At 63.1% G+C, this 26,534-nt stretch overlaps 1 protein-coding gene across 1 annotated transcript; it reads left to right on the top strand.

Moving 5' to 3' along the window:
• The first annotated feature begins 8,253 nt into the window (after positions 1-8,253).
• Positions 8,254-26,399, top strand: TRPM5 (transient receptor potential cation channel subfamily M member 5). Its single transcript, XM_033121827.1, is given in 26 exon segments — positions 8,254-8,306; positions 11,688-11,752; positions 12,071-12,197; positions 12,633-12,813; positions 13,455-13,621; positions 14,409-14,592; positions 15,721-15,785; positions 15,920-16,111; positions 16,442-16,544; positions 17,655-17,773; positions 18,143-18,443; positions 18,446-18,651; positions 18,746-18,842; positions 19,253-19,398; positions 19,789-19,901; positions 20,081-20,173; positions 20,318-20,576; positions 20,690-20,808; positions 20,987-21,119; positions 21,189-21,363; positions 23,334-23,487; positions 23,861-24,042; positions 24,274-24,406; positions 24,957-25,029; positions 25,347-25,413; positions 25,697-26,399. Coding segments are annotated over 25 exon segments (3,507 nt in total). The 5' UTR covers positions 8,254-8,306; positions 11,688-11,738; the 3' UTR covers positions 25,801-26,399.
• The last annotated feature ends 135 nt before the right edge of the window (positions 26,400-26,534 follow it).

Here is a 26,534-nt window from a genome sequence, read left to right as displayed (position 1 = left end):
CATGGGTGAGGCAGGCCTTGGGAAAACAGATGTGCTCGAGGGTCACCTGTGGGAAGGGCGTCCTGGTCCTACCAGCAAAAGCGCAGGTACCATTGGACCCAGCCAGTTAGTTCCACTTGTCGGAATTGACCCAAAGATATGAGGAAAAATTGAAAACAGTATACACGTAAGGTTATTCATTGTGACATTATTTACATATTAGCAAAAGGTTAGAAACAACCAGAACACCCCTCAAATGGGTGAACTATGCTATGTAACATATTATCAGCACAATCACGAACATTCAAAGGACAAAAGGACCCCCAAGAATCCTTTTGTAATATTAATTACAAAAATTTAATTTAATTAATTAATTAAAAAGTAATATTATTACTGTTTGTAATAATATTAGTAACGTTATATTGAAATTACATGTACATATATCATGTTAAATTCTTTAGCAACTAAGGTTGTCAGCACAAGAGAAAAGAGATACCAATATAAAATCACAGAAATAGGAACTAATTCTGAAATTGGAATTGGGAATATGAGCAAAAACTCCTCAGCTATTTTATCTTGAAACAAAATTACTTTCTGGCTCTGTCCACTGAAAAATTTTAGGAGGGGCTGATCAGCAAGAGGACAATTTGTGCATCAAAAAGAATTATAGATTAAAACATATCAAATATCTTAAAAACCCATTAATTCATAATCATGCCAAAAAATTCTAATGGGCCCTTTGTTAGTGACTGGGGCTCATTAGTCTGAAAACTAGCTGAAAAGGGCACATTGTCAAGTGTTTATCCTGCCTTCCCTGTCTGAAGAAGCCACACTCATTATGTGATGTCGAGGGAATTGCTCTGAAAAAATCCACAGGGAGGGGCCCAGAGTCGGGGTGGAGATTAAACCAACCGGCCACTGAATTGGTCATTGTTGAATCCATCGCTGTTGAGCCGGTGGTGAATACAATCGTGATACTGTGTGCTTCACTTCTGTGTATGTTTCCATATTTAAAAAATTATAACAAGTAACCACCCAAGCACCTGGGGGGTGGGGCTTTGGGGGGATGGGGTCTGAGCTGTGCAGGAGCCTGCTCTGGGAATCCTGGCCCCACTGGCCTGGGGACATTGGGGTGGATGAGAGGCTGAAAAGGGGTCTCTTGGAGCTCCCTACAAGCTCAGAGGAGCTGGTGGGGGTCCTGGGGAAGGACAGGACCATGGGCTGAGGGGTGAGAGCTGAGAGGAGGGAGGCCAGGTTCACAGGGGCTGTGACGTGGGCCTGGGGCTGCACTGGGCTCAGGGAAGGAAGGGCCCAGAGTGAAGGGGTGAAGACGGGGGGTGAGGGGGGTGGGGAGTGGGCGGAGCTGGTGCAGGGGTGGGCGAGGCCAGCCCACAGGAACAGGAAACACAAGCCAAGCCTGCTTACCTGGGGCAGGTGGGCCTGACCCAGCCCACTGGCTCACCAGCTACCCTCCAGTTTCTCCCTTTACTGAGGGGAGTCCCGCCTGCCCACAGCCCCCTCCCCAGGACCCGCACAGGGGCTCTGAGTCCACTCTAGGTGCACATGTCACACCCTGGGTCCTGGACACTGAGGCTGACAGACCTACCTGAGTCACCCCCTCCCTGCCTCTCAGGCCCATGGGCTGTCTCCAGGCCTGAGAACATTCTGGAAACACTGCACTATCCTTTCCTCAGTGGCCCTTTGCCAACACCCCTCTGCACACCATACCCACCCCACATTCTGTGGGGTCAGAGGCCAGCGGTGAGAGGAGCCTAGCTGCCCGGCCTGCAGAATCACCCACCCACACTCACCCCTCCCCGCCCAGGACCCAGGGTCCCGCTGGGCCACAGGGCGGTCGGGACTGTCCGCATGTTTTCTTTGGCCTGAGGTTAAGTCGGGTGACATTAACCCTTCCCGTGAGCAGGTCTCATGCTCCCCACTCTCTGAAGTTTTCAGAGAGCCTTGGGGCCCAGCCCAGCTGATAGGAAGCCCCCCGGACACTCTGTGGGGCTCAAGTTCAATTCTCCAAATAGAAGAGAAGATTTACGAAAGCGTGGGGCTGCTGGCACTTGCTGTGTGCAGCGGCTGGGGGTGGCTTCAGCGAAGGGCGTGTGGCCAGCACTGCAAGCACCCCGCGGTCCCCTCCAGTCACCTCCAGTCACCCCCCGCCCCACTGGCGCTGAGCCTCTTCCACCCCTTCCAAGCAGGTGTCTTGGGGACCAGCCCTGAGACTCCAAAGTCCCCTGGAGCCCGGTCGGATCTCCCGCAGGATCTCTGAGCAGCAGTCATTCTGTGCAGAAAAGTCAGGGTTGGGGTTCAGGGTCAGCTTCCAGCTGGCAGGGCCACCGTGCAATGTCTTTGCTGGGAATTTGCACCAACTAGTTGCATAACCAAGACATGGGTTTATTTTGACTACTAGTCTAATTGTCGTACGGATACATGGTCCAGTGCCCTCTTTGGTGAAATCACCCTCAAATGTGCCCCTTAGACACTCACCCTAATCCTGCAGGTTCCTGTGTGACCTGATATCCTGAAGTCAAGGCTTTCTACATCAGGCTGGACCCTCGGGCCCATGCCTGCCCAGCGTACGCTGGGGAGTAGGGACCAAGGCCAACACGCCCCAATTCTGATCACCAAGACCTGAGGCCCCCCCCAGCCCTCACAGGGCCCCCATCTGACAGAACACCTCACCACCCACCACCCATGGCCCTCAGCTAACCCTTCCAGGGAGCAGGCTGCCTCATGCCCCCAGGAGCCCAGGCAGTGCCCACCTGGGGGATCTGAGAAGCTATCGGGCCTTTCCTTGCTGGAGAGTCTGGTGGGTGTCCCTGGTCACTCGGAGAATGGAGGGCCGGAGACCTGTTCTAGGTGACCTGTCCCTAGTCATTCAATGCTGTGGTGGGCAATTTCCTGGCCAGTGCCTTGTCCACCTTGCTGGGGCTTTGGCACTGTCTCTGTGGCCCATCTCGGAGCCAGAACCCAGGCTAGGCCTAAGCAAAGAGTGGACTTGGAGGGGGCAGGTGAGCAGGTCAAGCCGCAAGCTGGCCGGGAAGCCAGGTGATGGAGACAACAGCAAAAGGGGATGACGAAGAGGAGGCGGCAGGAGTGACTCAGCCAGCCGGTCCGTGTTCCGTGTTTATGGGGCGCCCACTGAGTTCCCAGCCTTGTTAGACTACGGCGTCGGGGAGACCAAAGGAGTGGGAGACGAGGCCCTGCTCCTGGGGACAGAGATCTCGTCTGTGAGACGCACAGACCAAGAGAGAAAACACGGGACAACATCACACACGTGCGCAGTGCCTTGCCCAGCCCCCACTCCTGCTCACCCCACGTCAACACAGAGCCTGTGAGAGAGCTGTCCTCACAGGGTGCTGGCACCTGAGGGCGGAGACTGACTCAGTCGTCTCCGGAAGTCCAGGCACCCAGGAGAAGTTAAATGGGGAGTGGGTGACTAGAGAGAGGAACGGGTGCATAGGGTGGGTGGGTGGATGGACCATCCTTCTTCCTGTTATTTGCATAATGTTACCTGCCCGATAAGGTATTTAAAAATAACGTCCCCAGCCACTGGTTTTCCCTGCTTTATTTTTCTCCAGGCCATTTTCATAATGTCTGTCTTTCTTTTTTACTTCTTATTTATTTCTTTGCTCATTGTACATCTCGCCTGACACCTAGCACAGTGCTGGCACAAAGAAGTTGCTCAACAAATCCGTGGTCAATGACTGAACGAGCTGGCGAGTGACGGGATGGGTGGGGAGTGGGTGGGTGGACAGTGGCGCCTGACAGATGGGATGGGGTCCACAGATGCTTGTGATTTAATGAACCTCAAGCACCTCTGTTCTCTTGCAGACCCCAGGGAAGAGACAATCAGTTTCTCAGCCTCCTTGGGAGCCAAGAAGGGGACAGAGGGTCAGCTAGGGACCAGTGGGGTTGGGGTCCCCCTGGCCTGATGCCCACACCCCAGAGCTCCAGCTGAATCTGCAGGGCAAGAGCCTATGTATCCACAGTGTGTCCCCATACACATAGTATGTCCACATATACACACAGACACACACAGTGTGTCCACACACACAGTGTTCACACATACACACAGATGCACAAACAGTGTGTCCACACACACATACAGTGTATCCACACATACACACACTTAATGTGTCCACACAGACACACAGTGTGTCCACATACACAGTGTGTCCACACATACACAGACACTGTGTTCACACATACACACACAGACACACTCAGTATGTCCACACACATAGTGTGTCCACACACAGTTCACACACACACACACCCACTGGCCCTTGCATGGGAGGCTTGTCCAGAGCTCGGGGCACCAGGGGCCACACTGGGTTCAAAGGCTGCAGGGCTCTGTCCTAAACTTTCTCCCTGGCTGCACAGGCCCCGGGGGTGGGGCTGTCGTTGTCCTCATTTCCCGCTGGGACCAGGATCCACAGGTCTTCAGGGAGTTACTGCGGGTCACACCACAGCCCCTCATGCAGGTGCTCGCGGCTGGTATACATACATGCAGAAAGACACAGCATGCACGGAGTGTGCAGAGAACACCGTCCCCGGCCTGGGGCCGCCAGCCCACCCAGCTCTCCACGGCTGACACGTGCTCCCAATGACCAGAGTGGATGGCTGAGGAGGGAGCCACTCTTTATTTGCAGTCCCGCCAAGTACCTTCAAGCCTCCTTGCTGGGGCACCAGAATGCTGCGGGGACACGATGGCAGGGGAAAGGGACAGAGAGTGAGCTGGGTCAGCAGCCATGCCTGAGTCCTGGCTCAGCCCCTCTGGCTTCTCAGCCTCTATCCCAGCATCTGTGACAGGCCGATGCCTCCTCCCACGTGAATGGAAGGACTGGCGCCACACACAGAGGTGGCCGATGGCAGGCACTGCCGTGGGGCCAGAACCCAGAGGCCCAGCCAGACAGAAGACAGACCAGAAGACAGGCCCTTCCTTTCCCAGGTCCTGCTTCTGGGGACGGAGGTCACAGACAAGGGTCTACCTGCTGGACGCAGGATCCTGGGCTTCTAAGATCCTGATTGGAGAGGACACTGAGCGTGGCTGTGAGGATGAGGCCCCACGAGGAGCAGCTGCAGAGCGGTGGGACCCCTTGTGGAAAGGAGGGGCTGCCCGGTCCCTTGAGACCCATGGGTGGGGCTACAGGAAGACCTGAGGGTGTGGGGGTTAGCAAGGACAAGTTTGCATCACGGGGGGTGAAGGGGGGTGAGACTGGGCTGCTCGGTGTGGATGGCCCTCAAATGGAGGCTCTTGGCCTCCATTGTGGGCACTTGGGTCACCCCAGAGTCCACAGATGGCCCTATCCTGCAGAACCTGCCAGAGTAGCCAGAGGTGGTGTCATGCAGGGTGTCAGGCGAGGTCTCCGGTCCCACTCCCCACATAAGAACGCAGGATATGGTGAGGCCAAAAAGGAAAACCCACGGAGCCATAGATAGGGGAGTCATACCTCTATAGTCTCGCTGGCGGCTGGGTTGGAGACACAGGAAGCAGGAGCTGCAATCCACCTGTTCGCTTCTCTGCCAACCAACCAACCCCACTTGCTAGCTGCAATCCGCTCTTGCTAGCTCAGCCACCACCTTCTTGCTAGCCCCCATTTGCTGCTAGTGTAGCCACGGCAGTTATGTTAGTAGCCAATGGCTCACTGGTTACAGCTGACGGCCAACTAGCCACAGCTGATGGCCATCCAATCACAGTTGATGGCCATTTACTACCTGAGCCAGCACCTTTCCACGTGAGGGCGAGAGCCTGGAAACTGCACTCCTGGCTCTGTCCCCACAGGTGGTGTCCGCCCGAAGACCAGGGCAGGGCCCTTCCTATTCAAGGGCCCCAAGTCTGGACCGCATGTGGACTATAGGGGCCCCCACACCAGCAGGGAGACACAGGCCAGCCAGGCCCCTCTCGGAGCCGTGGGTCCTATGACACAAAGGAGCAGAGGTGGGTCGGAGGGCTGGGGCTCTTCCTGCAAATTTGACCCTGCGTGGCACCCAGCATGCACTGGGGGAGGGCTGCCCACCGGGGGTGGCGTTCATGTGGGGACTGCCCTCACCTCACTCCCTACCCTCCCTCTCTTGCAGGCTTTGGCCGGCACCAGAAGGCCAGCTGATGGCTGTGGTCAGCAGGATCTGCGTCCCAGGGACACGGGCATCGGGGACTGGGCCTGTATTCTGCGGGGTGTGGCCTCTCCCCCAAAGGAGGAGTCACGTGAACTCAATCCCATCCTGTGTGATGCTGGCCCCCCAGCCAACTGTAGCAAAGGGGATGTAGGCAGCTAAAAATAAGGCCAGAGCACAGGCCAGCGTGGACATCCCTCCGGACAGTGTCAGTGGGCACAGGTGGCCCCTGGACACCTGGATCCCAGGGCAGCGGTGCCCCAGCCTGCGCTGAGCCCCGCCCCCCGCCCCGCCCATCCCAGGCACTGCCACACACTGGTCCTAAGGACTTGTCCAGGTACCCCACCTCTGCCCCACGGCCGCTCACGCACAGACATACACCTGCACACTCACTCATTCACTCATTCGTTTATTCACCCAGCAGCCCGGGTTCTAGGCCCAGGAGGCAGTAGTGAACACTCAGTGGCCAAATCCCAAGCAGGAAGCAGACAAATGGCAAATGAGGGAATGAAAGGTCACTTCAGAAGGTCAGGCTCATGGAACACGAACGTCAGGTAACACGGAAAGAGAGACGCAGGGCAGGCCCCCTGGGCTGGTGTGACTGGGGCCAGGGCAGCAGAAGGGAAGGGCCTGAAGCTGAACTAAGAGCAAACGAGAGACCAGATGGCTAGGGAGTGGGCAATGGGCAGGGCTGCAGTCCGATGGCTGGGTTTCTTGTTGGGGTAATAGGGAGCCATGGAGGGTTGTAGGCAGGAGAGGAGCACAGCCGGCTACTGGGCTGGGGATGGTGGGGAGGGGCGTCCAGTGGGGGATTGCAGACGTAGAGGGGCAGGACTGGAATAGAGGAAGGGAGGGGGGCAAGGACTGTGTGTCCCCCACCCCCACAGGCTCGGAGGGTCCAGGAGACCCGCTCACTCCCCACATACCCCCAACACTGCCAGGACCCACAGGCCAGCATGGTGAGGCACCTGGATGTGTGATCCAGTGCCCCCCCAAGACCTCGCCAGATCCCCCAATAACGGCCTTTCCCCTTCAAAACCTGGCCTGAGGGCTTGTGGGGTTCTTGCCGGCAATCCCATTTTGCTGGAGCCTGGGGGACCTGAGGGACCTCAGACAGCCCCTCTCCTCCCTGGGCTCCATGTCACGTGCCTAGCCCTCAGGTGCTTATTGCGGAAGTGACTTGAGCCCTTGTGTCGAGGGGCAAAGCCCCCGGGCCTTCACTGCCTGGACCTCCATTGTCATCCAGCCTCTGCTCATGGTCCTGGGGCGCCCTCTGGTGGCTGACGGGCCAGACTGGCGGGGACACCATTAGTGGGGAGGTCCCAGTATCAGGGGCCTGGACTCCGTCCCCCAGCCCTCCCCACGCTCAGGAAACTAAGGTTTCCTGGGAGGGGTCATTGGGAGGGGTCCTGAAGGTCTCTTTGAGGAAGGGGTACACGGAAGTATCAACCAGGCTCTGTTCTCCTCTTGTGTTACCCACAAGCTCCCAGACACTGGATCTGTATTTTTCAGAGAAACTGGAGTGGTCAGAAGCCTGAAGATATGCAGGACGTAAGCCCAGGAAGATATGTGGGACTCCAGAGGGCACACGCCCCGTGGCACCCCGCCCTGCCCCCGGATGAAGGGACAGCGTTCATGCCGTGCCCACAGAGCCCAACAGCTAGCCCAGCCATGCCACCTTCCTAAGGGGACGACATGCCCTGCAGCTGATGCCTCGTGGCTTTGCAGGACCCCAGGCATGGAGAGGGGCCATCTCTGCCCCGGGCCCTCCATGGGACGCTGGGCCACACACCTGGGGTCAGCCCATTCCACTTGGTAGAGAGAGAAACTGAGGCTCAGTGGGAAGATGAGACATGTCAGCGAGTGAAATTGTCTGGACTCGACTCTGGGACACAGGCCACCCCCAAGAGTAACCCTTGGAGAGAATGACACTAAGCAAGGTGGCCCAGCAGCCACCCTCACATGGGGTCACCCCTCTGACTATGGCCAGAGCAGGGCTGTAGGCCTGGCTGTGCCCGGTCGGGGCCCCCGCCCCCATCCCATACTGGTCAGTGTTGGCTGCTGCCCAGGTGCCAGGCACGGTGGGCGGGGAGGAGGAGGAGCTGGGGCGGGCTGGTAGGTGCCTGCGACGTGGGCAGCCTCCACTCGGCTCCTTGGCCAGCAGCAGCCTGTCCAGCTGCTGGGGAGAAAGCAGGCAGGTAGGTGCCCCGCGCCTAGTGGGAGCAGGAGGGGGGCAGAACAGGGAGGTGGGACAGGAAGGGAGGGGGTTCGGGCATCCCTACCTCTTGCCTCAGGTTCCTCGTAGGAGAATTCTGCTTCCTGGGGCTGGACAATTGGGAAGAGGCTGCCCCACCGCCCCGGCCCAAAGCCAGCGTGTGGGGTGGGTATGGGCAGGAGGGCGGCCCCACCGCCCTGGGTCCAGGATGTCGGGTCAGTGTCTGCCCAGCAGCCAGGAGAGGCTCAGAGGTGGCCAGTGAGGGGTGGGAGGTGCAGTCCCCTCACCGCCCCCTCCCTGATCCCCACCTTGCAGACTTGGTCCAGGGAGACCCCCAAGTCCTCTTTGTGGGGTCCTGGAGGGGCCACATGCCGACGGCTGGACTGATTGTGGGAATGCCGATGCTTTCTCACTGCCGTCATCTTTCCTCATCTCACGGTTAGGGAGAGGGGCCCACAGAGTCTCAGGGGTAGGGTGGTCACACAGCTCGGGGAGGGCTGGGCTGCGACCCCAGGGCCTGGCTGCCCAGCTCTGCCCACACCAAGGCCCTTTCCCTGATGGCCTCCGACCAGCGGGTGGCCACCTGCCTCCCGCGCCCAGAGCAGGAGCCCCCAGTGTCTTCGCTGCTGGGCTGAAGATTTGCTTGTCTTCCTCTCAGGATCGTGGGGTAGGATTCCAGCCAGGGGTCACATAGGACCCCTTCCCCAGCTGCCCCACTGTCCCCACCCCCTCCAGGAACAAGGGGACATTAAAAAAACGAGGACACCTGCTCATGCAAATCCTGCCCATTTTGCATACCCTTCCCACTTGGCTCCATTTGCCTGGCTTCTGGCACAGTGCCACCCCCAGGACCCAGCACAGTGCCCCTGTGCCCCCTTGGCCCAAGCTGGGAAGCTGGGGGCCAGGCCCAGGCCCGTTGGGGTGTGGGCTGAGGGGTGGTGGTTGTGGCCCCAGGGAAGGTCAGGCTGGCCCTCCACACTCTTGCTCAGGACTAGCTATGTGGTCAGGGAGGAAGGAGGCTTGGGAGCACCCCCAAGACCCCCTCCTGAGGTGGGGACTATCCCCGCCAAGCCCCTCCCTGAACCAGCCTGCCTCAGGCTCACGGGTATGAGCACACCGACATTCAGGCCCCCGAACCCCCAGACCCCACACACCCTGGACGGAAGCACGCAGAGTCGCCCCCCCCACCCCTGTTTGTGGACAGAAGTGACCCTGCTGGTGGCCAGGCAGGACAGGCCCTTGGCGGGAGTGAGGGCCATCTCTGGGGACACTCCCACCTCATTGCCTGTACTTGGGGGTTGAAGAGAGTTCCCCCAAAATTCATGTCCACATGGAACCTCAGAATGCGGCCTTATTTAGAAAGAGGGTCTCTGCGGATGGGATCGGTTATGATGAGATCGCACTGGAGTACAGTGAGCCCCAGTGCAATGCCTGGTGCCCCTGTGAGAGGGACATTCAGACAGAAAGACACACGGGACAGGCCACATGGGGACAGGTGCCGAGCCTGGAGGGATGCGGCCACGAGCGCAGGAATGAAGCCGGGAGCCCCCAAAGCCGGAAGAGGCAGGAAGGACCCTCCCCCAGAGCCTCCAGAAGGAACGGGCCCTGCGATACCTGGATGCCCAGGCTGTGGGACTTTGTTACAGCTGTCCCAGGACACTCCTGTCCCCCTGCCCCCCACACACCCAGGCCTGTCCCCAGACACCAGCCAGTGTATTATAAACTAATGAGCACCAGCTTGGAAAGGCTGCTGCATTCAAGTCCCGCCCCCCCAGGCCCCCACCCCGCCCCCAGGCCAGCAGCACTAAATTCTGGTAGATTTGCATCCCCCACACCCCTGGGCTGTGGGGCCTGGGCTGGTCCCAGGCCCCCAGCTCCAACAGCCTCTGAGGCCCTGCTGCCAAGGCATGGGGTCGGGGAGGGGGCCTGCGTGTGGCCGCACAGCCAGTGGGAAGCTGGCCCTGGCCTGGGTTGGGCACTCGCACTCACTGACCAGTGTGCCCTGCAGCCCTTAGAGGCGTTGGCTGTGTGTGTCCCGGGGCGGCCGTAACAAGTGACCACAAACTGGACATCTTAAAACAACAGAAAGTGATTCTCTCACAGTTCTGGAGCCAGAAGTCCCAAATCGAGGTGTCTCAGGGCCACTCCAGGGAGGCTCCTTCCTGTCCCTTCCAGCTTCTGGGGCCCACGTGTCCCTGGGCGGGTGGCTGCCTCCCTCCCCTCTGCCTCCATGGTCGCTCTTCTGACGAGGGCACAGGTCCCTGGATGAGGGCTCGTCTTCATGACGTCATCTGAGCACGTCCACACCTTACAAAGAGCCTCTTTCCACAGGAGGCCCGTTCACAGGCACCAGCACTTAGGGCTTATACGTACCCTCTTGGAGGACACAGTGGGGGACCATGACAGTACAGGTTCCTGTGGGGCCGGCAGGTGCCCTGCTCACCTCCTGTGTGCACAGGTGGCCCCGCTCTGAGAAACAGAGGGCCGGCCCTGAGGATAGGACCACCAGCGGACAGGGTTTTACAAAAGGACCCTCTCTCCTGTCACAGGGGCCCGTCCTGCCCAGGCAGTGCCCAGGACACCTACTGAGGTGGGGGCCGACAGGGCTGACCCCGGAGCAGCTGGAGAATAGCTCAGTGGGAAAGGGAGCTGCCGACACCCCTGGTTGGCCTGGGTGGCTCTGGAGCAATTGGGGACCAAGCTTCACAGGGTGGCCTCGCGGAGGCAGGGCCTTTCAGTCCCCAGAACCCAGGTCCCCACAGCGTCTGGGGAGACCTTTGTTCCTCTGTGGGCACTGGGTTTGGGGACGGCACGTGCAGCAGTGGGCACACTCCCCACCCTGTTTGTAGAGGAAAACTTAGAGGCAGGACGTGGCCGTGGCTGGGGCCAGGGGCGTGGCAGATGTTGGGTGGCAGCTCAGAGAGGCACTAGGGCTGCTTGCAGCCTGCTGGGACCCACCCAGCTCCTTGTCACAAGGGCCAGCCCTGGGCCCCTGGCCGTCGGGTCTCTGCCATGTGGAGAGGGGCTGATGTGTCCAGCCCCACGGGCTGCAGGAGATAACGCGGGCATAGCACTGTGTGGGGCCTGGAGGAACTCGGCGGGAAGAGCCTGGGGGAGGGGAAGAGCCTTCCCTCCCTGGGCTTCCAGGGCCCGCCTGCGCCCGCGTCCCTCCTCTACGCCTCCTCCCCAGGCCTCCCTCAGCCCCCGGTGGCCCCTGCACCTGAGCCCCCATTCTCACCTGCCCACCCCTCTCCACCCAGGCACAGCCAGCATCTTCATCCCTGCCCGGGGTCGATGGGGGTGGGGGGTGGTGCTGCATGCCCAGAAGTCTAGGAGACCTCTGCTAAGCTTTTGGGGTTTCCAGGACACCTCCTGCCAAAGCCTCCACGGAAGTGACAGGAGTGGCTGGTCCAACATGCCTGGGGAGGGGTGAGTAGTGGGACCAGGAGGCAGGTGGAGGGGCCAGGATATGTCCCCATCCCCACCGGGGAGGGGGGTCGGGCTATGTGGAAGTTTCCGGCAACTGAAGCAGGAGGCTAAGGGAGCTGTGACAGGAGATGAGGCCACAGTGGTGGCGCTTCGGACAGGGTGGGTTGGTGGAAAGGCCACAGGAGCTGAGACGCCCCCTTGGGGGCCCCAAATCTGCCAGCACATCTCTGCGGGAGAGGGGCTCCCTAATGAGGGCAGCCCCCAGCCACCAGCAGGGAGGGAGGCAGGGTTCGCCTCTCTCGTCCTCTGTCCCTGCAGAGAGGTCCCCCCGCAGGAGGCTGGCGGCACCTGTCCTGACAGCCTCAGGGATGCTGGAGCAGGGGGGAGGCCGGGTCTGTGCCGGGGTGAGATCGAATTCGGAGGGTCTGGGAAGAAGCGAGGCAGGGTAAGGGGCTGCCTGGCCCACCCCCTCCAACCCCTGCCAACACTTCACTTGGCCCCCATGCTCTGCTGACTGACCGCCACGTGCCCACTGGAACCCCAGGGACCCCATTTCCTCTCCTGCCTGCTCCCCCCTTCCCCCGGGGCCGCTGTCTGAGGGGCCATGTTCAGCGCCCCCAGGCGGGCAGTGCCCTCCTGCCCCAGCGTCCAGGCCCCTCCTTGGTCCAGCCCTCAGTCTCACAAGGGGGAAGCGAGGCCCCATGTGCGGTTGGCACTGCCCAGGTCACAGGGCTGGTCAAGGGAGGCCCTGCCCGAGCCCGGCCCCGGAGGCTCTCGGGCGTCTGCGCTCCGGCTGGCTGCCCCGTGCCCACGCCCAGCGCCCATGGCTGTGCGCGGCGGCCCTGCCTCGAGCCTGAGGCTGCGGCCACATGCCCTGCAGTTCGTGAAGGTGCTCAGCAGCGTGGCCCCCTCGGTGCTCTTCGACCTCCTGCTGGACGAGTGGCACCTGCCGCCCCCCAACCTGGTGGTGTCCCTGGTGGGTGTGGAGCAGCCTTTCGTCATGAAGTCCTGGCTGCGGGACGTCCTGCGCAAGGGGCTGGTGAAGGCAGCTGAGAGCACAGGTGAGGCCCCCTCACGGTCCAGGGCCCTCGGGGCCGCACAGCCTCCCGAGCATGGGGCACCCCAGCCGCTGACTCCCAAGTCTTCCCTGGACGGTGGTCCCCAGGGCCACCCTCCCTCCACACGGCCAGCAGTGGGAGCAGCTCCTGGGGGTGCAGCAGAGGGGCGGAGGGTCCCCGCAGGTCCAGAGCCTCCCCCAAGAGGGTCCTGGCCAGCCTGAGGGCAGAGGCCTGGCCCCACTGCTCGGGATGCCTCTGGGGATGGCGACTGTTTCTCTGACCGCTGCCCATGGTGGCCCCATTGCGCCCTCTGCCTCCCTCAGGGGAGCACTCTGGCCGGCCAGCTTTGGGGTCAGTCACATCACTGGGTTTCTCTTCAGGCTGCTGGGCCTGCAGAAAAGCCAGCACGAGGATGGGGCTTCTGAGCTCTGTCAGCGCGGAGGAAAGACCTGCGAGCCAGGCGGGCTGAGGGCTTTGCAATTTGGGCAAACCTCCCGGGTCTTGGCCCAGCATGGGCAGCAGGACAAAGCCTGACCTGCTCTCCTGGCACCGGGTGGGGGGCCCCCAGGACACAGTGGCTGGGCAGGCTGGCAGAGGAGTAGGGGGACCTGGGGCCCGAGCTCAGTGAGCCCCGGTGCCTGCAGGCGCCTGGCTCCTGACCAGCGCGCTACGCACGGGCCTTGCCCGGTACGTGGGGCAGGCAGTACGTGACCACTCGCTGGCCAGCACGTCCACCAAGGCCCGTGTGGTGGCCATCGGCATCGCCTCCCTGGGCCGTGTGCTGCACCGTCAGCTTCTGGACGACGCCCAGGTCAGTGTCCGGTTCAGAGCACTGCGGCCATGGGGCCACAGCCCCCAAGTATCACCCCCCCAGGGTGGGAGGGAGGCCACTGTGCAGCCACCAGCACCGTCCCGCAGGTTGACCACACCCCGCCATCCGCTGACCATTCTTTCACTGGGCGAACATCTCCCGAATCCCTCTACGTGCCAAGCCTGCCGTGGGCAAACCACACTCTGCCCTCGAGGCTCACGGGCTGGAGACGGGGAGGCAGATGGTCAGAAGGATTGAGACAGTGAGGGGCAGTGGGAAAAACAGGGCGTGGAGCCAGAGGAGAGAGAGGAGGGCGCGGATGAAGGGAGATGGGAGGGAGGGAGAGGAGGGGAGGAAGGCGATGAGAGGAGGGCAGCCAGGGAGTGTGTGCCCAGCGCTCAGCCAGCAGGTGGCAGCATTGCCCAGGGCACAGCATGGGGAGGGGGTTGCCAGGCTCCCAGTCTGCACAGACCTGGGGAGGGAACCTGGGCTCCAAGGACTCAGCCCAGGACCTGTCTTGGCCACTGCCCCACAAGCCAGGGCGACCCTGGGTGCGTGGCCTCTGCTCCCACCCCAGGGTCAAAGGCAGGGCCAGAGGACGCCCTGCAGCCCCTGCTGAGTGGAGCGTCCCACAGCCCCACCTTCTTTCTGGGGGACCCCTCCCACCTGTGCCTGCCCCTGGGGCCCCTGGCCAGCAGCCCAGCCCTCCCTCCGTCGGTGGGTAGCGGGTGGGAACAGGACTGGGCAAAAGCCCTGCCCCGGCCTCACAGTGTGTTCGGGGGGCCAGGAGCACAGCTCTGTTCACTACCCCACGGACAATGGAGGTGGCCAAGGCCCTTTCTGCTCCCTGGACAACAACCACTCCCACTTCATCCTGGTGGAGCCAGGGCCCCCCAGGAAGGGGGATGGGCAGACAGAGCTGTGGCTGAGGCTGGAGAAGCACATCTCAGAGCAGAGGACCGGCTATGGGGGTGAGGCCCGCCAGGGAGGCCGCTGGGGAACACGGGGGGAGGGGGATGGCGTGGGCAGGGCTGGCGGGACCATGTGGGCAGGAAAGGGCGTTCCAGGCAGAAGGCACCAGTATGCCTGAGCCTTGAGACTCAGGCCACTGGGTGCCTGGTGGGGGAGCTGCTGGCCCAGGTGGTGGGGGCACAACTGGGGGGTAGCTCTGCCAGGAGTAGTTGTGAGTCTGTGTCCACTAGGGCTTCCCTGGCCTGACTCTGGCTGTGGGCTCAGGGCTTTGGGAAGAAAATGAGATTGGCACGTGTCCGGAGGCCTAGTTCCCTCCACCGGCCATGAGTATGCTGCCACCAGGGGGCAGTGTTGCCTGAAGAATGGGCACCGCTGGGAGGGGTTCAAAACCAGGATTTACTCAGAAATACTAATGTGTAACTAATATTTACAAACAAGATATAGAATTGCTTATGATATTTACAACCAATATGAAATATTTATCAACTGAGCACTCTTTGAAAGTGAAAACACAACCAAAGCCATGCAGGTGCAACGTCTGCGCTCTGGGTGGCCAACGCCCAGCCAGCCCACACACCGGGTGCATGCTCATCCTGTCAGGGGTCACCTTTGGGAGCTAGAGGGGACCCTGCCTGGGAGCCGAAGCGCCTCTGTCCCAGCAGACCCGACAGGTCCAGGCGTCTCGGGGGCAGTGTGTGGTACGAGGGAGTCTTGTGTCGGGTTCACGATTGGGGGAGAAACCTTTACCTCTTCCATCAGCACTGCCAACACAGCTTGTGCCGTGGTGGAGACAGCTGCCGGGCACTTGGGATGTGGCCGGTGAGGCCAGGAACTGAATCCGAATGTTTAACTGTATTTACGTTCCTTTAAGTAGCCACAAAACGGCCACTTTAGACAGTGAGGGAGGGGTTGGCGTCGGTGTTCCTGGTGACGGGGTCCGTGATACACGGCTCCTGGTTTGCAGCCTGGAGCCCACACTTCACTAGAAAGAGCCTCTGGGCCAGTGTTTGCCCAGAAATGTGGCAGATTGATGGTCTGAGGCCTGGGTGGTCACCCCACGGGGAGGGCCCCAGGCCCCCCACTCACCCCAGGCACCTGGGAGGACCTCACCAGTGCTCTGTCCCCAGGGACCAGCAGCATTGAGATCCCCGTCCTCTGTCTGCTGGTCAATGGCGACCCCGGCATCCTGGAGGTAGGTGGAGGGAGGTGAGGGCTTGGCAGGGGCCCCCTGTAGGGCCCTCCCCACCTGGGACAGGGAGCAGAAGGGAGGTCTGGGGGCTCCGGGGCCCAGCTGATCTGGGGTCTGCTTCCCTCTCCGCCGCCTAGAGGATCTCCAGGGCTGTGGAGCACGAGGCCCCGTGGCTAATCCTGGCAGGCTCGGGGGGCATTGCGGATGTGCTGGCTGCCCTGATGAGCCAGCCCCACCTCTGGGGGCCCCAGGTGGCCGAGAAGCAGTTGAAGGAGAAGTTTCCGAGCGAGCGTTTCTCCTGGGAAGACATCGTGCGCTGGACAGAGCTGGTAGGCACCCCCCAGAGAGCAGAGACCAGTCGGGAAGGCGACCCCTCCGCCCTGCTCTGTACCCCATTCCTGGGCAGGGCTGGCCCTGAGGGAAGTCGGTGTCCCCTCCCCACCCGGACAGCCCAGCCCCTCTTGCTGCAAAGCCCCCATACGCACTCCTGCTCCGGGCCCTCGTGGGTGGGGGTCCTGGGAGCAAGCAAGGCCCCTGTCGGCGGTGGTGCTGCGCCAGGCCCAGAAGGTGGTGGGCATGCAGCGCGGCAGGCTGGAGCTCGGCCCACTCCGGGCGTGCGGCCTGCCTGTGGGGCCACCTCCTGTGTCCTGGCACCCCAGCTGCAGAACATCGCCTCCCACTCACACCTGCTCACGGTGCACGACTTCGAGCAGGAGGGCTCCGAGGAGCTGGACACTGTCATCCTCAAGGCACTGGTCAAAGGTGAGGGCCAGGCCGCACACCTGATGGGCACGGGCGGGGATGGCAGCGCACCGCTGGGGGCCGACGGCCGCCCACCCCACAGCCCGGGGCCCTGCTGCCGGCCAGGAGCGGCCACATACACCCTGCCCCGTCCTGGCCTCGGCCCCAGGGGCCTGCACCCAGGCAGGGTCACCACCCAGATAGACGGTAACAGCTGAGACACCCGGGACAGGAACACTGGGCCGTGTGTGTGTGTGTGTGTGTGTGTGTGCACGCCCGCGCGCATGTGGGCGCATGCCTGTGTGTACGACTCCGTGCTCGCTCCGGCATCACATACGACACACCTAGAGCGATGGAGAGATGACCATGCTGTCTGGGCCTCACACGAATCTGTGAGGCCCCTGCATTTGGGCAAGTTTCACGTTAGCTATTCTACCATAATTTTAAGAACTATTTGAAGTGTTCAGTTCAGTAGTTTTTAGGACATTCACAAGGTTGTGCAACCGTTACTAGAAATTCCAGAACATTCTCCACCCCCAAAAGAAATCTGGCGCCTGTTGGTCACTGCCCATCCCCCAGGCCCTGGCCGCCACCCATTTATTGCCTGTCTCTATGGATTTGCCTGTTTGGGGCGTTTCCAATCGATGCGCTCGTATAGCTCGTGGCCGTTGGCGTCTGGCTTCTCTCCCTGAGCACCCAGTCTCTGAGGCCCATCCGCACCCCAGCAGCGTGTCAGAGCGTCACCCCTTTTAAGGCCGGGCTGTACTCCACAGCGTGGAAGGACCGTGTTTTCTTTCCCGTTGATGGAACCGGTTGTCTCCACTTTTTGGCTCCATGGGCTTTTACTGGAGAGAAGCACATGCCATGGGGCTGACCGCTGGCAGGCAGACATGGGGGTGGGGAGGAAGCCGCTGCGCTCACCTGTCCCATTGGGGTCCCAGAGCACTGAGGGCTGGCATTTTGGCCAGCTGGGCTGCAAGCATTGGTCCCGGGGGACTTGCGACGCTGTGTACCTCTCGCTGTTATTCAGAGGGCGCAGACCAGCGCCAAGTTCCAGCGGCCGGGTACTTGGAATAGCCACCTGAGGGCCCCTGAGTTTGCCCTCATCCCCTGTGCCCACTTTGCCTGCAGCCTGCAAGAGCCACAGCCAGGAGGCACAGGACTACCTGGACGAGCTCAAGCTGGCGGTGGCCTGGGACCGAGTGGACATCGCTAAGAGTGAAATCTTCAATGGGGATGTGGAGTGGAAGGTGCCCTGCCCACCCCTGGGCATCCTGAGCCCCGTTTCTCGCCCATAGAGAGAGGAGGCAGTGTCCTGAGGGCCACTGGCAGGGTCCATTTTCTCCCCAGGGTTGCCAAGAGGGACGGGGGTGGGGTGGGGTACGTCACTTATCGCCGCACAGGCAGGTTGTGGGCTCATGCCAAAGCCGCAGGGACTGTGACATGCACTATCGGTGGTCCCACCCGTGCCCGCTCCGCACAGACAGGCTGGAGGACCCAGGAAAGGGGGTCCGCGGGGGCCCTGAGCCTGGCCCTGGGCAGAGGGGGCCCCTGTCCACCGGCTCCCACTCACTCTCCCCGTCTCTGCCCGCCCTGGGTGTGGCCCCGTGGCTGCCCAGTCCTGCGACCTGGAGGAGGTTATGATGGACGCGCTCGTGAGCAACAAGCCCGAGTTCGTGCGTCTCTTTGTGGACCACGGCGCCAACATGGCCGACTTCCTGACGTACGGGCGGCTGCAGCAGCTGTACCAGGCCGTGCCCCACAAGAGCCCGCTCTTCGAGCTGCTGCAGCGCAAGCATGAGGAGGGCTGGCTGGCACTGCAGGCCCGGGGGCCACCCGCAGGGCCACCTGCCTTCTCCTTGCACGAGGTCTCCCGCGTGCTCAAGGACTTCCTGCACGATGCCTGCCGCGGCCTGTACCAGGCGGTAAGCCGGGTCAGCGGGGATGGGCCGGGGCTACGCCAGACGCTGACGTCCCTGTCCTCCAGGAGAGGGGGCCAGCCAGGCGGCCCACTGCCCAGAAGTGGCTGCTGGACCTGAGCCAGAAGAGCGAGAACCCGTGGAGGGACCTGTTCCTGTGGGCCGTGCTGCAGAACTGGCACGAGATGGCCAGCTACTTCTGGGCCATGGTGAGCAGCGGCCACAGCAGCCACGCTCTGCGGAGCCTGGGCTCCCCGGGATTGCTGGGGGCGTCGGACCAGCCTCCTCAGACCCGTCTCCTAGGGCCAGGACGGGGTGGCAGCTGCTCTGGCCGCCTGCAAGATCCTCAGAGAGATGTCACACCTGGAGACGGAGGCCAAGTATGAGCGGCTGGCCCTGGGTGAGCCCCGGGCCTGGGGGAGAGCGACCCACGCGGTGCGGGGGACCTCGGGGACCCCGTGGGCCTGTGGGCTCCTCCCAGGGGGAGGTGGGCCCTCCTGTCCTAACCCTAACTGAGGGACAGATGGGCACACAGGGATGACGACACAGCCCACGCCTCAGCACATGCTGGGCCCTATGGCGGGGGCTGGGTCTCCGGCAGTCCTGACACGGGTGGGAGGGCTCTGGGCAGGCCAGGCGAGGACAGTCAGCATCCACGTGGCACACAGGCCTGGCAGGGACGGCCCCCTGGGAGGTGGGCACAGGGCAGAGTGGCCCATTCTGCAGGGTCTGGATCAGGCGGAGGCGGCGGGAGGGCGGGGTGGGTACGGGGTGCCAGCAGCCGGTTGCAAGCATCCGGTCCCTGGGCAGGCCTCTTCTCCGAGTGCTACAGCAACAGTGAGGACCGTGCCTTCGCTCTACTGGTGCGCAGGAACCGCTGCTGGAGCAGGACCACCTGTCTGCACCTGGCCACCGAGGCTGACACCAAGGCCTTCTTTGCCCACGACGGGGTGCAGGTGAGCAGCCAGCATGGGGGGGGTGCCAGGCAGACAGTAGGTGCCCGGCTGATCGCTCCCTCCCCCAGCCAGCAGCCACCTCCCTTGACTCCCCATGATCCAGCCACGGGGGGTGGGGGGCATGGGCAGGGGGGGTTCTGTCCCTGGAAGGCACCCATCCCCCATGACCAGCCCTTTCTCCATCTCGGTGGAGGCACCACGTCTTCAGCTCCCGGACCCCAAGCCGGGCTTCCTCGCAGTGTAGGTTCTTGCCCACCAGGACGGGGCCCCAGGAGGCAGGGCTGGGAGGGGCGAGGCTGCAGCTGAGGCCTGAAGGGCAGCCTGGGGCGGGGCCCAGCGCGGGCAGAGGTGTGGAGGTGGGAGAGGCCAGCACCTGTGCCTTCATTTCAGGCCTTCCTGACCAAGATCTGGTGGGGGGACATGGCCGCCGACACTCCCATCCTGCGGCTGCTGGTTGCCTTCCTGTGTCCTGCCCTCCTCTACACCAACCTCATCACCTTCAGGTCCATCAGGGTGGCAACCGGGGCCACTGGCCAAGCATCTGTGTGTCCCTGCTATGCACGGCCTCTACCTGCAACCCTCCTCAGTGCACCCTGCCCTACCTTGCTGGCTGCACGCTTGGGGCCAAGTGGGCACCTCCGAGGGTCCCACCCAGGGTCCCTGAGGGTCCCGGTGCTTGCAGTGAGGAGGCCCCGCTGAGGACGGGCCCAGAGGACCGACAGGAGCTGGACAGCCTGGACACGGAGACGAGCCTGCTCTGCAGCCCGGGCAGTGGGTGAGGGCCCAGAGGAGCGCGGGCGGGGCAGAAGGGTCCGGCGGGTGACAGCCGGGGGGCTGGACTCCCGTGAGCAGAGGCGAGGCTCCTGAGGGGAGTCTGTACACCGCCTCACCGCTGGCCGTGGCCTCCTCTGTGGCGCAGGGTCAAAGAGCTGGCCGAGGCACCGAGGACACATGGCAACCGAGGCCCACGTGTGGCCTTCCTGCTCACGCGCTGGCAGAAGTTCTGGGGTGCGCCTGTGACCGTCTTCCTGGGGAACGTGGTCATGTACTTTGCGTTCCTCTTCCTGTTCACCTACGTCCTGCTGGTGGACTTCAGGCCACCTCCCCAGGGGCCGTCGGGGCCTGAGGTCACCCTCTACTTTTGGGTCTTTACACTGGTGCTGGAGGAGATCCGGCAGGTAAGTCAGTGGTGGGCCCAGTCCACTGAGCCCCGATCCCGACTGATCCCAGCTTGGTCTCCAGCAAGGCAGGAGCCCCGCAGCTGTCAGTGAACTGCCTGGCCCTCTGCTAGGGCTTCTTCACAGATGAGGACACGCACCTGGTGAAGAAGTTCACGCTCTACGTGGAGGACAACTGGAACAAGTGTGACATGGTGGCCATCTTCCTGTTCATCGTCGGTGTCACCTGCAGGTCTGTGGGGCAGCCCCAGGTGGGTTGGGGGCAGGCCGCCTTCAGGATGGAGCCACTTAGGGCCTCAGGAGTGCTGCGTGTCCCTGGCACCTGTGCTGCGGTCCTGGGGAGCCCCTTTGGCTCCCGGCGTCCGCCGCCGTCAGCCGAGCGTCCCCCGCCAGCCGAGCGTCCCCCGCAGGATGCTGCCGCCGGTGTTTGAGGCGGGCCGCGCGGTGCTCGCCGTGGACTTCATGGTGTTCACGCTCCGGCTCATCCACATCTTCGCCATCCACAAGCAGCTGGGCCCCAAGATCATCATTGTGGAGAGGATGGTGAGACCCCCCCATGGGGCGGGGCCCACCCCGCCGGGAGGCCGCTGACGCCCCTCCCCCGCCCCCCAGATGAAGGACGTCTTCTTCTTCCTCTTCTTCCTGAGCGTGTGGCTCGTGGCCTACGGCGTGACCACCCAGGCGCTGCTGCACCCCCACGACAGCCGCCTGGAGTGGGTCTTCCGCCGCGTGCTGTACCGGCCCTACCTGCAGATCTTCGGGCAGATCCCGCTGGACGAGATGGACGGTCAGTACCAGCCTGTGGGGGCGAGGGTGCTCCTCGGCGCCCGCTGCAGTGCTACCCTGGGCTGCAGCCACACCGAGTCGTTTACCAAGGTTCCTTCTGTCGGACCCTGGACATGTGGCCCTTGCCAGAGACTTTTGGGGTCACGCGAGACCCCGGCCGGGAACTGGCTGAGGGGGAATCCCTGAGCCCAGCCACCTGCCCTGTACACCTGCACAGGGCCCAGCACGGTGCCCCCACCCAGCCTCGGGCCTCACTGGGCTTCAGTGAGGAGGAGGGAGAGAGGGTGTGGGCCCCTGGAGGTGGGCCAGCAGCCAGGGGCCAGTGTGAGGGACCCAGGGCACCAGCCCCTACAGGACACTCTGGGTACAGAGTCGGGTGCAGGGGCCCAGGGCAGTCACGGGCACACTGTCGCTGAGGCCTGACCCCGGCCTTCGCAGCTAATGGAGCAAGATCTCGCAGTAAATATTTGTCAAGGGGATGACGCGTACTCAGGTCAGCAAGATGGGGTGCCACGCCGCCATGGAGATTGCCTCCTAACTGGGGTGTTCCTCGAGGCCCATTTCCTCGGGCTGTTTTCTTAGTCCCCCCAGTGCCCACTGTGACTTCCTCATGTTTGCTCATCCACAGGCATTACCCTTCCAGGCCATTAGTTCAACCAGGCCTCGCTGCCCTCACCATATGGCCCCTGCTGGGGGACAGCACCATGACCCCGCCTCTGCCCCGGTCCCGCAGGGCCCCTCGGGCAGGAGGGCAATGAGGTGCATGCCTCTAGTTCTGAGTGGGGGCTCACGCCGGCCCCAGTGACCACATCTCTGACCCGACCAATACCAGCCATAGGCTGGTAGGGGGTCACCTTGGGAGGGCAGAGGGAGTGCAGACTTTGCCAAGGGGGCCCAAGCCCTGAGGCCTGCCTCAGAAAGGCAGGAAGGAAGTGCCACTGTGGCCAGCCAGGTAGAGTCCCACAGGGGAAAGTCTGTGACCAGGGTCGGGCTGGAGCCAGCTCACTGAGCTCAGCCTCTCGGGGTGAAACCCTGGCGGTGCGTGCACTGTGCGCCCACCACGCTGTGCGGCGCAGAAGAATTCACTGACATGCCGGCCGAGGGGGAAACAGGCTCAGGCCGCCGCTGCCCTCCCTGTGATGGCAGACTCCTTCCCTGGGCTCCTGGCCCCAAGGACAGTTGAATTTCCACCCAGCCTGGTGGTGCCTCGCAAGTCACAGGAGGGGCTCGGGGGGTCTCACTGCCCCACAGCCACTTCTATCGGACGGGTTTAGTCTCACAAACGCCCTGTCCAGGCCCCTCTCGGGCACCTGGGCGGGGAGAGAGGAGGGTCAGGAATCAGTCCAGGGCCAGGGCCAGAGAGGAAGGCAGGGAGGCTGGGGGCTGCGGGGCGGGGGGCGCTGCTGCCCGCCCCCCTCCGCACACTCGGGAACTCAGGGGCAATGAGAGGCAGGCACCCAGTGAGGGAGACAGGGACAGGCGCAAAAAGGCCCTGCCAGGCCAGCACGTGTGCCCGAAGCTTCCCGGGGACACGAGGACACACGGGGAGAGGCCCCAGTGCCACCGGCCACCGGCACTCAGTGCGGCCTGCAGGCAGGTGCTCCTCCCCCCTCCCCCCTCCTGTGGGCTGAGGCCCAGGCGGCTCTGCAGGGGCAGAAGCAGGCCTGGGGGGAGCTGGCTGACCAGGGGCCGGAGCCGTGTTCCTCAGGGCGCCCTGGGGCCCTGGCTGTCATGCAGCCTGGCAGAGGGGGGAGGTGGGGCCAGTGCCGCTGGGCTGACCATAGGCTGACCATCCGTGTGGGTTGCCTGCAGCGGGGGTGTTCCATGATGGGGACTTCCAGTACTACAACCTCATCCCCAGAAAACCGGGGTAGTTGGTCCCCTGGCCAGTGCCCTCCATCCCTGGGTGACCTCAACCCCAGGAGGCAGCTGCCTGCCCCGCCAACCCCACAGTGCCCGCTTGCCTTCCAGAGGCCCGAGTGAACTGCTCGGCGCACACGCGGCTGAGGGAGGACTCCCGCTCCTGCCCCAACCTCTACGCCAACTGGCTGGTCATCCTGCTGCTGGTCACCTTCCTGCTGGTCACCAACGTGCTGCTCATGAACCTGCTCATTGCCATGTTCAGGTGCCCCACCCTCGGCCTCTGGGTGGCCGCCGAGCCCAGCTCCAGCCCTCCAGGCCTGGACGTAGGGGTCACCCCCAACCCGGGGGTGCAGGCAGGGCCTGGAGGGCAGACCAGGGAGGGCCGGCACCGGGGAGGTGGTGAGCACATGCAGCAGTGGGGGTGGGCGCCTCGCCAAGTCCTGCCCCCCCAAACCCCAGCACCCAGGGAGCAGGGCAGGGATCTGCAAAGGCTGAGGGCTTGTCCAGGAGAGCAGGGGGCAGGGGGAGACCCCAGATGCATGAGCCCCCTCGAGACACCTCCCAGAGAGCAATCGGCATGGGGCTGGGGGTCGGTGTGCATCCTGGGCCTGCTGCCCACACGCCCCCCCCCACAGCTACACCTTCCAGGTGGTGCAGGGCAACGCGGACACGTTCTGGAAGTTCCAGCGCTACCATCTCATTGTGGAGTACCACGGGCGCCCGGCCCTGGCCCCACCCTTCATCCTCTTCAGTCACCTGGGCCTGGTGCTCAGGAGGCTCCTCCGAAAGGGGGCCCAGCAGAAGCGGGCACACCTGGGTGAGGCCACCGGGCGGGGTGCGGCCCGGCTGCCCTGGGCCTTGGAGGGGTCAGCAGCGGCCGGTGGGCAGGCAGGAGGGGCCCCAGGCGCAGGGCCGCTGGTACCTGCTGAGAAGGAGGTCCCTGCAGCGGGGCCATCTCTGCCCTTCCACCTGCTGTCCCGGGACCCAGGCACAGGGCCAGGTGGGCCGGGCGGGGCCGCACACTTGCTGCCCTGCCCTGCCTTCCTAGAGAGAGACCTGCCAGAACCCCTGGACCAAAAGATGGTCACCTGGGAGGCGATTCAGAAGGAGAACTACCTGAGCAAACTGGAGAAGCAGAAGAGAGAGAGCGAGGAGGAGGTGCTGCGGAAAACCGGCCACAGGTCGGGGGCTGGGCTGAGGTCACCCCCAGGGTCTCTATCACCATCACGATTGTCAGGCTGCATCCACGCTGGGTGTGGCCCTCTCGTGCCAGCCAGGACCTGAGCTGGGGAAACTGAGGCTGAGAGGGGCACAGCACTTGGCCTCCTGACCCCAAACAGGGCTCTGCTGGGGCCCTGCCTGCCACGCCTTTGGGGGATAGGGGCCAATATGCATGGTGTCCTCCCCGCTCTGGGGTCTCCGAGTAGAACCCTGCCCTCCCTCCATCTCGCTGGGGGCCCCTGAATGGTGCATCCCTAGCGCTCCCCGGGGCCTGCAGGCAGAAGTGCTGCCCGTTGGAGGGCGCCCAGCCCTCACTGTGCACGCAGGGAGGACCCAGAACCCTGTGTGCCCAGACCTGGGGGCTAGGGGAAAGGGCCAGGACACCGGACTCAGGCACTGAGAGAGGGCTGTGACCCCAAGCCCACCAGAGGGCAAGGACAACGGGGGAGGGGAGACCGCAATACAGGGCGCCCCGTGGCCATCAGCCCGCTTCCCACCTGCCCCACACAGGGTGGACTTCATAGCCAAGCAGCTCGGGGGGCTGAGAGAGCAGGAGAAACGCATCCGGGGTCTGGAGTCGCAGGTAGGCGGCCCCGCCCCCATGTCCAAACAGTGGGCCCCGAGGGTTTGACTCACATCCTTGCCCAACCTCAGTCACTTGAGACCAAGCGCCTTCCCTCGAGGGGGTCCTGCACCCCTAGAGAGATCCTGCACTAGCCCCTTCACTGTCCACTCTCCACACACAACTGGGACCTCGCCCGCCGGCCCCGTCCTTCCCAGAGCAGCCAGAGGGAAGTCCTGGGGCAGCAGGGGCCCAGCAGCAGAGTGGAGCCAGGCGGGGAGGGTGCCTGAGCTTCGGGCGTGGCCTGGGGCTGCGCTGGACGCCTGTCCCTCTGGCAGGTCAACTACTGCACCGTACTCCTGTCGTCCATGGCCGACACGCTGGCTCACAGCAGCGCCCACCACCGTGAGTGTGCCTGGGGAGGGACACAGGGCCCTGTTGTCCTCTGCCTTCCCGTCCTGGGGGGTCGGGCAGCCCAGGCCTCTGATGGCTCTTGGCTGGCCACTGTCTCTAAGGTGGGGCAGTGCCCTCTGCCAAGCCCCCTGATGAACCAGGCGTGTGGGCATGGCCTCAAGGACCCTATGGGCCGCTGCCCTCCCCATGAGAGCCATTATGTCCCACGCTTACCTCTGGGCGGTTCTCTCCCTGCCCTGGGCCTGCCCCACTGAGGGTCTTCCTTCCCCACCAGACTCTTCCAACTTTGGCAACGGGAACCGGCAGCCCCCCGACCATGGTGGCGGCCCGGGTAGCAGGGAGCACCGAGAGGCTGGTCCGCTGCCCTCGGATACCTGAGCCACCTGAACCGTCAGCACATGGGGCCCACGTCTGAGCCCTGGGCCTGGCCCTCGGGCCCCATCGGGTGGCCTCCCTTGTCCTGGGGGCTCAGCGGTGCAGTGCGGTGCAGCACTCTCCCCACGGATGGAGCCTGGGACAGGACAGGCAACACCTGAGCACCTGCGGACGAGCCTCCCGTCGGGGGGGTGGCAGTCTTGCAGGCCGCACTGGCTCCTACCCAACCTGTGTGTTCTAAGAGACTAATCTGGTTTTGAAATGCTGCTGGTGAATTTCTGCCTCTTACGACCTGGGGGGTTCCTCGCACGTGTGGGCTCCTGCCCGCACCCGCCAACTGAGTGCTGGGCCGTGTCCAGCCCGGGCAGCAGCCCCCCAATTGCTCTTAGGTGGAGCCTGGGGAACACGCCCACACTTGGGCTGCAGCCCCAGGCGGATCAAAGTGGACCCGGGGTGGCCGGGAGGCACTAAGGGCGCCAAGTCAGTGAAGCACGTGGGGTGGGACAGCGGCCCAGGCACCCATGCTTCCCAGCTGGGCTGAGTGGCCGCCCAGGGAAGCCCCTCCTTCCCTGGGGGCCCAGAGCCCAGGGGTAGGGGCAGCACTGCAGGCTGGTCGCTCCCCTCCCCACCCCGCCCCGTCACTCAAGAGTTGTACCTGCTCCCTGCTGCCTCGCCAGCACTGAGGGGACCGTGCTTCCTCTGCTCTTGGGCTCACTGCACATACAATGCCCCTGCAC

Source organism: Rhinolophus ferrumequinum, chromosome 11 (genome assembly GCF_004115265.2).
Source record: "Rhinolophus ferrumequinum isolate MPI-CBG mRhiFer1 chromosome 11, mRhiFer1_v1.p, whole genome shotgun sequence".
Classification (NCBI taxonomy): domain Eukaryota; kingdom Metazoa; phylum Chordata; class Mammalia; order Chiroptera; family Rhinolophidae; genus Rhinolophus; species Rhinolophus ferrumequinum.
The sequence above is the reverse complement of the archived record's forward strand: the minus strand, read 5'-3'. Positions and strand labels throughout refer to the sequence as shown.